The sequence below is a fragment of the Penaeus chinensis genome, chromosome 7 (genome assembly GCF_019202785.1).
Source record: "Penaeus chinensis breed Huanghai No. 1 chromosome 7, ASM1920278v2, whole genome shotgun sequence".
Lineage (NCBI taxonomy): Eukaryota > Metazoa > Arthropoda > Malacostraca > Decapoda > Penaeidae > Penaeus > Penaeus chinensis.
In genome coordinates, this window is record NC_061825.1 from 36,117,735 (window position 1) to 36,128,987 (window position 11,253).

The 11,253-nt window shown below is 43.1% G+C and overlaps 3 protein-coding genes across 3 annotated transcripts; all 3 read right to left on the reverse strand.

Annotated features, from left to right (window-relative positions):
• Positions 1-772: 772 nt before the first annotated feature.
• On the reverse strand, positions 773-3,169 carry LOC125027011 (pulmonary surfactant-associated protein D-like). The gene is made up of 5 exons (XM_047615620.1): positions 3,081-3,169; positions 1,880-1,933; positions 1,447-1,621; positions 1,207-1,309; positions 773-1,073 (listed from the first exon to the last, which is right to left on the reverse strand). The coding sequence occupies exons 1-5, from the start codon at positions 3,153-3,155 to the stop codon at positions 929-931; spliced, it is 552 nt and encodes a 183-aa protein (XP_047471576.1). The 5' UTR covers positions 3,156-3,169; the 3' UTR covers positions 773-928.
• Positions 3,170-4,909: 1,740 nt separating this feature from the next.
• Positions 4,910-6,160, reverse strand: LOC125027013 (pulmonary surfactant-associated protein D-like). The gene is made up of 4 exons (XM_047615622.1): positions 6,016-6,160; positions 5,583-5,757; positions 5,343-5,445; positions 4,910-5,209 (listed from the first exon to the last, which is right to left on the reverse strand). The coding sequence occupies exons 1-4, from the start codon at positions 6,067-6,069 to the stop codon at positions 5,065-5,067; spliced, it is 477 nt and encodes a 158-aa protein (XP_047471578.1). The 5' UTR covers positions 6,070-6,160; the 3' UTR covers positions 4,910-5,064.
• Positions 6,161-9,015: 2,855 nt separating this feature from the next.
• Positions 9,016-10,689, reverse strand: LOC125027012 (pulmonary surfactant-associated protein D-like). The gene is made up of 5 exons (XM_047615621.1): positions 10,642-10,689; positions 10,116-10,169; positions 9,686-9,860; positions 9,446-9,548; positions 9,016-9,315 (listed from the first exon to the last, which is right to left on the reverse strand). Exons 2-5 carry the CDS (start codon positions 10,167-10,169, stop codon positions 9,171-9,173), a joined length of 477 nt encoding a protein of 158 aa, XP_047471577.1. The 5' UTR covers positions 10,642-10,689; the 3' UTR covers positions 9,016-9,170.
• Positions 10,690-11,253: the final 564 nt, after the last annotated feature.

Consider the following 11,253-nt stretch of genomic DNA (forward strand, 5'->3'; position numbering starts at 1 on the left):
CGCAAACCCGACACCTTCCGGTCACAAAGCCGCCGATTGTTTTCTCCAAATTACGTAGATTATTGTGCTTGTTGCTTCCTTTCGATGCGGAGCGGGTTTCTTTCCTGAAATTGATTTTATGTGTTTCGATTACATTGCCTAATGCCATACTTATTTGAATTGGCATTGCAGCTTTTGTTCCAGACTCCAAGATATGTGTGTATACTGCATATGTGTATGAGTTTGTGGCATGGTGATGTGCACTTGTGGTGATGAGTATCATGTTCCTATGATGAATATGGTTTCAAGTGTGTTGTTCAGGGAGGTGTTATGCATTTCCGTAGAATATGTTAGATTAGATGTACATTTGCTGGCTCCAATTTGATTATAACTGTAGTGGTACTAATACACTGCGTGTGTCTTGTGATTAATCAATAAATCTTTGTTTTCCTTTTGCATTATCCTCAAAATTCCAACCAGTAACGTATTCTTTGACTTCTGAATGAATGATGCATGAATGATTACATACAATTACATTTACTTGTATGATTATGCGTGCACTGACATTTCATTAACAGTATGCACATCATAATGAATCCTTTTCCTATATTTCCCCTCTATTTCTCTTTATATGTATACCTCATCATCTATCTATCGGTATCTCATCATCTCTCCCTCTCTCTCTAAAAATTCTAAACGATTTATTTTCGCATTAGCGATAATTGCCTCACTGGGAGGTCTATCTTTCCTTTGATATCCTCGTAAAAGGTTAATCTTGATAAAAACATCCAAATTAAGTAAATTTGCTTTTATTCTTATTCACACATAAATAGGAATAAATACGGGCAACACCTCGCCATTGGCCCACAATCCTCTCGACAGATTCCTTCCCTGCAGAGCACTCAACTGCGCGCCAACGGCCCCGCCCTCTGGCCTCCGCCCCGAGCTCTCAGTCGGAGCGCTCGCAGATGATGGACTTCTCGTGGTGGCAGGCGATGTCGTGCCACCTGATGCCGTCGTCATAGAAGTCGTTGAGGACGGCCACGCAGTTCTCGCCCCCTTTCTCGCGGTTGTCTGGTTGCGGTTGCTTCCTCCTGGTGACGACAACAGAAATTAGAAAACCAGTTGATAATACGTTTTTATCTCATAGTATGGGGAAAGAAATAAATAGACGATAAGGAGGTTTTAACGCAAACAGGCAGACCGCGTCAGGACCCGCGCACATACCCGCCGGTGTGAGACCAGTTCAGACCCACGAAACGGGCTCCCGAAGGCCACACGAAGTCGCGTCCCCTGCGTTGGCCTCCGGTCCAGATCCACGGCAGGTCGTCTGAGAGGGAAGCCAAATCCGAGTACATAAGCATTCAGTAACACATACATAATAAACAATATAATCAGGCTTGTCAGTTGCGTGTGGGTGTCACCATGGGTTCATAAGTACGTGTGATGAAAACGCAGGGAAATTACATTCATCGATAACATCGGTGACGAAGGCGTCTTCTTCCCTGCTCTCGATGCTGATGCCCTTCCAGCCGCGGCCGAGGCTCGAGCAGTAGCTGTTGGCGCCCTGCCAGTCGTAGGTCCGCCCGCCGTCGTGGAGCCAAGCGAAGTGGTACTCGCTGTCGCCCCGCTGGTGGTCCACCTGCAATGTTAATGGCATTAATACAGGTCTGATGCAGAATAAGCATGCACTTCTTCTCTTTAATCTTAGTTTAAAAGATTTCTAGAAAGCGGAATAGCTTTGTAAAACACACAATATAGATTCAACGCTAAAGAACCATAAAGTTCCACACTGAAACTGGCCTCTAATTCAACTAGTTCCTTGTTGAAACTGACCACTGTGGAACTGTTTCCCTATTGGAATTAGTCTCTGTAATAAGCCATTGGTGTTGCGACTCACCAGGTCGTCTCCAAGGGCCACAGCCGCCACAGTCACCAGCAAAAGGACCTTCATCTGAAACGGAGAAGCGATAAAACCTCAGAAGGGCGTATTTGGTAGACATGTTAAGCACATGCCACGATAGATATTCATTACTCTACTGCGCTCAAACATCGCAAAACCTCCTCGTAAGCGGAATCATGAACATAGGTACATGATGATTAATGATATTCATGACGTTTTACCGAAAAACGGAAGCATCAAACTTTAAAGCTGATGAAATTCTAATGAAATCAAACTTCACGGTTATTCCAAATATTGAAACATTCACTGGATTACATCATATATCTCCAAAGCACACAAAATACTTACATCCCAGACTTCACTCTCTTTATGTTCCTCTCTCTCTTTCCTCCATCCCCCACTCTCTCTCTCTTTCCTCCCTCTCTCTTTTTCCTCCCTCTCTCTCTTTCTCTCTTCCCTCCTTCTCTCTACCTTTATTTTTCCCTCTCTCCCCTTCTACTTACCGCGATGAACAATCAGTCGATTGTGCTGCACGTGCCCACAGCCCTGCCTTTTATACCCACGAGCAGTTAAGCATTTCCATGACTGATGGTCACTTTTACCTCCACCCCCTGCCTCCCATCTCCTCTTTTTTTCTTTTCTCCTTTTCCTCGGTAAGTGGGTCATTAATAACCCTGACCAGATCTCTCCAGTGTGAAAGAGATTCTGAAGTAATAGTGGGATGTTTTTTTCTCTCTCTCTCCAAAAGGAAAAGGGTCAAAAAGAGTCTAGATAATAACTATACTTTTTTGTTGGCAAAATATTTTTAAAATATTACAGATGACGTTTAAAGTGTGGTTGCGTTTAATGTACAATAGAGCTAAACAATTAACAAGATGAAGAAAATCTATTACCATATATAAACAAATATATACACGGGCAACCCCTCACACAGATGCACACACACATGCACATACATGTGTACACACACGCAGACACACATTTATGTGCAAGGGAGGGGCTTGCAGGTCGATGGCTTATATCTGTCTGTCTGTCAAATTATTTACACATTAGTGAAAACTGATTGAATATTTGCAATACTTTGTTCGGAACTGCAGTAGTTCTTATTACATGGCCAACAAATTTCCCAAAGCTCGCAAAAATACTTCAAATATAATCCCGCATCCAAGTGGCCAAAGAAGCAGGCAGGAAGACGAACCCACGCCAAGTTCCTCTCCGCCTGACCTTGACCCCAGCTGATGAAGGCACTCGTGGGTAAGCATGAACCCGACATCTTGCAACTGCAAAGCCAGCGATCTTTTTCTAAAAGAAAAAAAAAAAAAAGTAGATTATTGTGTTTGCTGTTTCCTTTCGACGAGGAGCGCATTTTTCTGAAATTGATGTTATTTGAGTTGCGATTCATGTCTAATACCACAATCAGAATGGGTATTGCATATCTGCTGTTTCAGATCCCAAGGTGTGTCTGTGTGTGTGTGTGTGTGGCTTGGTAATGTGCACTGTGGATATGTACACCGTGTGCCTATGAGGGATATGATTTCAAGTTATTTGCTTATGGAAATCTTGTCAATTTCCGTCAAAACAAAATTAATTTAGATGCCCTTGAATAGAGGTAAAGGTCGTGTCTGATGGTCGTGACCACCAGACAAGGTAAATACAAGGTACTCCGTTTCATCAGATCACATACGCCGATACAATACACCTACACTCTACACAACCAACAACTGACACCCACATTACCCTACAAATACCTTGGAGCACAACTCACTAACAATCTATCTCTAAACACACATTGACTTCATCACGAACAGAGCAAAGAGAACACTAGGTTCCTGCGGAGAAACCTACACAACTGTACACCAGACATCAACTACATAGTTTACAACACACTTGTACGCCCAACACTTGAGGACCATAAAGCTGTATGGGACCCCTACACCAAGCACGACGTTGACAATCTCCAACTATGGCAGCCTGATTTAATACATACAATTACACGTGTACACCTAAAAAATAATAGTAACAATAAATAAATAAATATATATATATATATATATATATATATATGGACCAGCAAGAGAAACGAAGACAACACAAACATACAATCATGTACAATATCACTAACAACCTTATGAACATCAACAAACAGGAATACCTACAAGCAGGACATACACGTAGCACGAAACTCACACAACAGTAAGTTCCTTACATACATCAACATCGACTCTTACAAGCATTCTCTCTTCCCACGTACCATCCGTGACTGGGAGAGGCTATCTTAACACATCACTGAAACAAAAACACTCAAGACCTTCATTGACAAATTTAAAAAACACATGAGAAGACAAGCACCTTCACAAGCATAAACACTACTACTTATACCGTAATCCTTTCTCCCACACCCAGCAACCAAGCATTTATGCGTGTTATCCGCTTACCAACCCCCTACGCATTAACAGTGAGAAAATGTGACTATATTTGCTGCCAATCGAGTTAGCTCCTATATTTAATGACCACAGATTGTAATGGTGCTATAGTATTGGGTTTGTCTTGGCATTACTAAAGCTTTTCCATTATCTTAATATCCTCAAAACGATAACCAGTAACACCCTCTTTGACTTATGAATGAATACTACTTCCGCTTTTTACTGTGAGTTGCCAAGGTCATCCGTAACCACTTGGGAGTAACGAAGATATGTTCCCAGATGCCTTGCCTGTAGTTTATAGGTTTTGTGATATGTTAACGTAGTTATATATATTCACACATGTACGTATGTTCATTGGTGCGTCAGTATATGGATATTCACACTTTCGTAAGTAGTGTGTAAACCATGTGTGAATATTAAAGTTGTTTTTTTCAATATGCTTTGATCCCTACCATGAGCCACCCTTTCTTTCTCTTTCCGTATCTCTGTTTCCGTTATTTCTAGTTTTTTTTCGCATTAACGATAATTGCCTCACCGAGGAGACTATCTTTCCTTTGATCAGGAATGCCTCGTAAAAGGTCAAACTTAATATAAACATCCAAAGTAAGCAAAGTTTCTTTTATTCTTATTCACACATAAATAGGAATAAATACGGGCAACACCTCGCCATTAGCACACAATCCTCTCGACAGATTCCTTCCCTGCAGAGCACTCAACTGCGCGCCAACGGCCCCGCCCTCTGGCCTCCGCCCCGAGCTCTCAGTCGGAGCGCTCGCAGATGATGGACTTCTCGTGGTGGCAGGCGATGTCGTGCCACCTGACGCCGTCGTCATAGAAGTCGTTGAGGACGGCCACGCAGTTCTCGCCCCCTTTCTCGCGGTTGTCTGGTTGCGGTTGCTTCCTCCTGGTGACGACAACAGAAATTAGAAAACCAGTTGATAAAACGTTTTTATCTCATAGTATGGGGAAAGAAATAAATAGACGATAAGGAGGTTTTAACGCAAACAGGCAGACCGCGTCAGGACCCGCGCACATACCCGCCGGTGTGAGACCAGTTCAGACCCACGAAACGGGCTCCCGAAGGCCACACGAAGTCGCGTCCCCTGCGTTGGCCTCCGGTCCAGATCCACGGCAGGTCGTCTGAGAGGGAAGCCAAATCCGAGTACATAAGCATTCAGTAACACATACATAATAGACAATATAATCAGGCTTGTCAGTTGCGTGTGGGTGTCACCATGGGTTCATAAGTACGTGTGATGAAAACGCAGGGAAATTACATTCATCGATAACATCGGTGACGAAGGCGTCTTCTTCCCTGCTCTCGATGCTGATGCCCTTCCAGCCGCGGCCGAGGCTCGAGCAGTAGCTGTTGGCGCCCTGCCAGTCGTAGGTCCGCCCGCCGTCGTGGAGCCAAGCGAAGTGGTACTCGCTGTCGCCCCGCTGGTGGTCCACCTGCAATGTTAATGGCATTAATAAAGGTCTGATGCAGAATAAGCATGCACTTCTTCTCTTTAATCTTAGTTTAAAAGATTTCTAGAAAGCGGAATAGCTTTGTAAAACACACAATATAGATTCAACGCTAAAGAACCATAAAGTTCCACACTGAAACTGGCCTCTAATTCAACTAGTTCCTTGTTGAAACTGACCACTGTGGAACTGTTTCCCTATTGGAATTAGTCTCTGTAATAAGCCATTGGTGTTGCGACTCACCAGGTCGTCTCCAAGGGCCACAGCCGCCATAGTCACCAGCAAAAGGACCTTCATCTGAAACGGAGAAGTGATAAAACCTCAGAAGGGCGTATTTGGTAGACATGTTAAGCACATGCCACGATAGATATTCATTACTCTACTGCGCTCAAACATCGCAAAACCTCCTCGTAAGCGGAATCATGAACATAGGTACATGATGATTAATGATATTCATGACGTTTTACCGAAAAACGGAAGCATCAAACTTTAAAGCTGATGAAATTCTAATGAAATCAAACTTCACGGTTATTCCAAATATTGAAACATTCACTGGATTACATCATATATCTCCAAAGCACACAAAATACTTACATCCCAGACTTCACTCTCTTTATGTTCCTCTCTCTCTTTCCTCCATCCCCCACTCTCTCTCTCTTTCCTCCCTCTCTCTTTTTCCTCCCTCTCTCTCTTTCTCTCTTTCCTCCTTCTCTCTACCTTTATTTTTCCCTCTCTCCCCTTCTACTTACCGCGATGAACAATCAGTCGATTGTGCTGCACGTGCCCACAGCCCTGCCTTTTATACCCACGAGCAGTTAAGCATTTCCATGACTGATGGTCACTTTTACCTCCACCCCCTGCCTCCCATCTCCTCTTTTTTTCTTTTCTCCTTTTCCTCGGTAAGTGGGTCATTGATAACCCTGACCAGATCTCTCCAGTGTGAAAGAGATTCTGAAGTAATAGTGGGATGTTTTTTTTCTCTCTCTCTCCAAAAGGAAAAGGGTAAAAAAGAGTCTAGATAATAACTATACTTTTTTGTTGGCAAAATATTTTTAAAATATTACAGATGACGTTTAAAGTGTGGTTGCGTTTAATGAACAATGGAGCTAAACAATTAACAAGATGAAGAAAATCTATTACCATATATAAACAAATATATACACGGGCAACCCCTCACACAGATGCACACACACATGCACATACATGTGTACACACACGCAGACACACATTTATGTGCAAGGGAGGGGCTTGCAGGTCGATGGCTTATATCTGTCTGTCTGTCAAATTATTTACACATTAGTGAAAACTGATTGAATATTTGCAATACTTTGTTCGGAACTGCAGTAGTTCTTATTACATGGCCAACAAATTTCCCAAAGCTCGCAAAAATACTTCAAATATAATCCCGCATCCAAGTGGCCAAAGAAGCAGGCAGGAAGACGAACCCACGCCAAGTTCCTCTCCGCCCGACCTTGACCCCAGCTGATGAAGGCACTCGTGGGTAAGCACGAACCCGACATCTTGCAACTGCAGAGCCAGCGATCTTTTTCTAAAAAAAACGTGGGTTATTGTGTTTGCTGTTTCCATTCGACGAGGAGCGCATTTTTCCTGAAATTGATGTTATTTGAGTTGCCATTCATGTCTAATACCACAATCAGAATGGGTATTGCATATCTGCTGTTTCAGATCCCAAGGTGTGTCTGTGTGTGTGTGTGGCTTGGTAATGTGCACTGTGGATATGTACACCGTGTGCCTATGAGGGATATGATTTCAAGTTATTTGCTTATGGAAATCTTGTCAATTTCCGTCAAAACAAAATTAATTTAGATGCCCTTGAATAGAGGTAAAGGTCGTGTCTGGTGATCGTGACCACCAGACAAGGTAAATACAAGGTACTCCGTTTCATCAGATCACATACGCCGATACAATACACCTACACTCTACACAACCAACAACTGACACCTACATTACCCTACAAATACCTTGGAGCACAACTCACTAACAATCTATCTCTAAACACACATTGACTTCATCACGAACAGAGCAAACAGAATACTAGGTTCCTGCGGAGAAACCTACACAATTGTGCACCAGACATCAACCACACAGTTTACAACACACTTGTACGCCCAACACTTGAGGATATACAGCTGTATGGGACCCCTACACCAAGCACGACGTTGACAATCTCCAACTCGCCAGGTTTTATTACATGCAATTATACGTGTACACCTAAAAAAAAATTAGTAATATAGATAAATCAATAAATAAACATGGACCAGCATGAGAAACGAAGACAAGCACACAGACATTGCTCATGTACTTGGATCACTAACAACCTTATGAACATTAACAAACAGGAATACCTACAAGCAGGACATACACGCAGCGCGAAACTCACATCACAGTAAGTTCCTTACATACATCAACATCGACTCTTACAAGCATTCTTTCTTCTCACGTACCATCCGCGACTGGGAGAGGCTACCTTAACACATCACTGAAACAAAAACACTCAAGACCTTCATTGACAAATTTAAAAAAGACACATGAGAAGACAAGCACCTTCACAAGCATAAACACTACTACTTATACCGTAATCCTTTCCCCCACACCCAGCAACCAAGCATTTATGCGTGTTATCCGCTTACCAACCCCCTACGCATTAACAGTGAGAAAATGTGACTATATTTGCTGCCAATCGAGTTAGCTCCTATATTTAATGACCACAGATTGTAATGGTGCTATAGTATTGGGTTTGTCTTGGCATTACCAAAACTTTTCCATTATCTTAATATCCTCAAAACAATAACCAGTAACACCCTCTTTGACTTATGAATGAATACTACTTAAACTGTTTACTGTGAGTTGCCAAGGTCATCCGTAACCACTTGGGAGTAACGAAGATATGTTCCCAGATGCCTTGCCTGTAGTTTATAGGTTTTGTGATATGTTAACGTAGTTATATATATTCACACATGTACGTATGTTCATTGGTGCGTCAGTATATGGATATTCACACTTTCGTAAGTAGTGTGTAAACCATGTGTGAATATTAAAGTTGTTTTTTTCAATATGCTTTGATCCCTACCATGAGCCACCCTTTCTTTCTCTTTCCGTATCTCTGTTTCCGTTATTTCTAGTTTTTTTTCGCATTAACGATAATTGCCTCACCGAGGAGACTATCTTTCCTTTGATCAGGAATGCCTCGTAAAAGGTCAAACTTAATATAAACATCCAAAGTAAGCAAAGTTTCTTTTATTCTTATTCACACATAAATAGGAATAAATACGGGCAACACCTCGCCATTAGCACACAATCCTCTCGACAGATTCCTTCCCTGCAGAGCACTCAACTGCGCGCCAACGGCCCCGCCCTCTGGCCTCCGCCCCGAGCTCTCAGTCGGAGCGCTCGCAGATGATGGACTTCTCGTGGTGGCAGGCGATGTCGTGCCACCTGACGCCGTCGTCATAGAAGTCGTTGAGGACGGCCACGCAGTTCTCGCCCCCTTTCTCGCGGTTGTCTGGTTGCGGTTGCTTCCTCCTGGTGGCGACAATAGCAATTAGAAAACCAGCTGATAAAACGTTTTTATCTCATGGTATGGGGAAAGAAAATAGACGATAAAGAGGTTTTAACGCAAACAGGCAGACCGCGTCAGGACCCGTGCACATACCCGCCGGTGTGAGACCAGTTCAGACCCACGAAACGGGCTCCCGAAGGCCACACGAAGTCGCGTCCCCTGCGTTGGCCTCCGGTCCAGATCCACGGCAGGTCGTCTGATAGGGAAGCCAAATCCGAGTACATAAGCATTCAGTAACACATACATAATAAACAATATAATCAGGCTTGTCAGTTCCGTGTGGGTGTCACCATGGGTTCATAAGTACGTGTGATGAAAACGCAGGGAAATTACATTCATCGATGACATCGGTGACGAAGGCGTCTTCTTCCCTGCTCTCGATGCTGATTCCCTTCCAGCCGCGGCCGAGGCTCGAGCAGTAGCTGTTGGCGCCCTGCCAGTCGTAGGTCCGCCCGCCGTCGTGGAGCCAAGCGAAGTGGTACTCGCTGTCGCCCCGCTGGTGGTCCACCTGCAATGTTAATGGCATTAACCAAGAGAATGGGACAGGTATGAAGTTTGTGTTATTAGTCTTAGTTCAGAAAGAATTCTAGAAAATAGAATAGCTTTTCAACACACAGAGTGTAGATTCAACGCTAAAGAACCATAAAGTTCCACACTGAAACTGGCCTCTAATTCAACTAGTTCCTTGTTGAAACTGACCACTGTGAAATCATTTCCCTAATGGAATTGGTCTCTGAAATAAGCCATGGGTCATGCGACTCACCAGGTCGTCTCCAAGGGCCACAGCCGCCACAGTTACCAGCAAAAGGACCTTCATCTGAAACGGAAGAACGATAATACTTCAAAAGGGCGTATTTGGTAGACCTGTTAACTACTTACTGCATTAGTTACTCATAATTGTGCAATTGCTGTTTCATCTGTTGTGCTGAAATGTTCCAAAGCCTTCTCTGTATAAACGCATGATAGCTTATGATCATAATATGGCTTCCATATTTGTCCCATCCTGATGCTGAAAGTAGTGATGAAGGTAGTGCAAAGTACTAAAGTGATATCCTGCTTTGTCTACTAGTATGGTTTACATTAGTTTAGTGATAGCTTTTTAAAGCTAACGAAATTTTGATGAAAATGTGTTCACGGTCATTCCAAATACTGAAGCTCTCACTGGAATGCATCAAACCTCGTCCACAGAACGTTTCACTCTATTGTTGTTCTCTTGTTCTCTCTGTATCTTTTTCTCTCACTCTCCTTTTTTTCTCCCTCTTTCTATCTCCCTTTTTCTCTCTACTTACCGCGATGAACGGCCAGTCGATTGTGCTGTCCGTGCCTACAGCCTCGCCTTTTATACCCACGAGCAGCTAAGCATTTCCATGACTGATGAGCATGTTTACTCCCTCCCTCTCCCCTCCCCCTGCCCCTCCTCTTTTTCTTCTTCTTTTCCTCAATAAGTAGGTCAGTAATAATTCTCCCGAGATCTCTCCAGTGTGAAGGATACTGTGAAGAAACAATAGGATGTAAATTGTTTTGTTTTACTTCTTCCTCAAAAGGTAAAGGAAACAGGTGAAAACGTAGGGAAGGATAAAGCAAGACAGAGACGGAGAAATTGTGCAGTGATTTCCGAATATATATATATATATATTTTTTTTTTTTTAATTCATTGGATACCATCTGGTACAAAGTGGAAACTGAAATTCAAGTTTAATGTACATGTATAATTGATGAATCTGTGCGTGCGTATCAGAGAGAGAGAGAGGTGGAGGGGGGGGGGGGGACACACGGGTAAACAGAGAGAGGAGTGGGAGAAAAGAAGACATGCACAGACTGACAGACATTCACAGACTGAAAAAAAGGGAGGGAGGGAAGAGACAGTGACAAAGTCTAAACAAATAAGAGAGGGCGTGAAA

Coding starts and splice junctions, on each gene's coding strand:
- LOC125027011 (XM_047615620.1), bottom strand. CDS start 3,155: ATGTCGGGTTCATGCTTACCCACGAGTGCCTTCATCAGCTGGGGTCAA. Junction 1,622..1,879: donor TGGCCCTTGGAGACGACCTG/GTGAGTCGCAAC, acceptor TTAACATTGCAG/GTGGACCACCAGCGGGGCGA. Junction 1,074..1,206: donor AACTGGTCTCACACCGGCGG/GTATGTGCGCGG, acceptor TGTCGTCACCAG/GAGGAAGCAACCGCAACCAG.
- LOC125027013 (XM_047615622.1), bottom strand. CDS start 6,069: ATGAAGGTCCTTTTGCTGGTGACTATGGCGGCTGTGGCCCTTGGAGAC. Junction 5,758..6,015: donor TGGCCCTTGGAGACGACCTG/GTGAGTCGCAAC, acceptor TTAACATTGCAG/GTGGACCACCAGCGGGGCGA. Junction 5,446..5,582: donor CACCGATGTTATCGATGAAT/GTAATTTCCCTG, acceptor CTTCCCTCTCAG/ACGACCTGCCGTGGATCTGG.
- LOC125027012 (XM_047615621.1), bottom strand. CDS start 10,169: ATGAAGGTCCTTTTGCTGGTAACTGTGGCGGCTGTGGCCCTTGGAGAC. Junction 9,861..10,115: donor TGGCCCTTGGAGACGACCTG/GTGAGTCGCATG, acceptor TTAACATTGCAG/GTGGACCACCAGCGGGGCGA. Junction 9,316..9,445: donor AACTGGTCTCACACCGGCGG/GTATGTGCACGG, acceptor TGTCGCCACCAG/GAGGAAGCAACCGCAACCAG.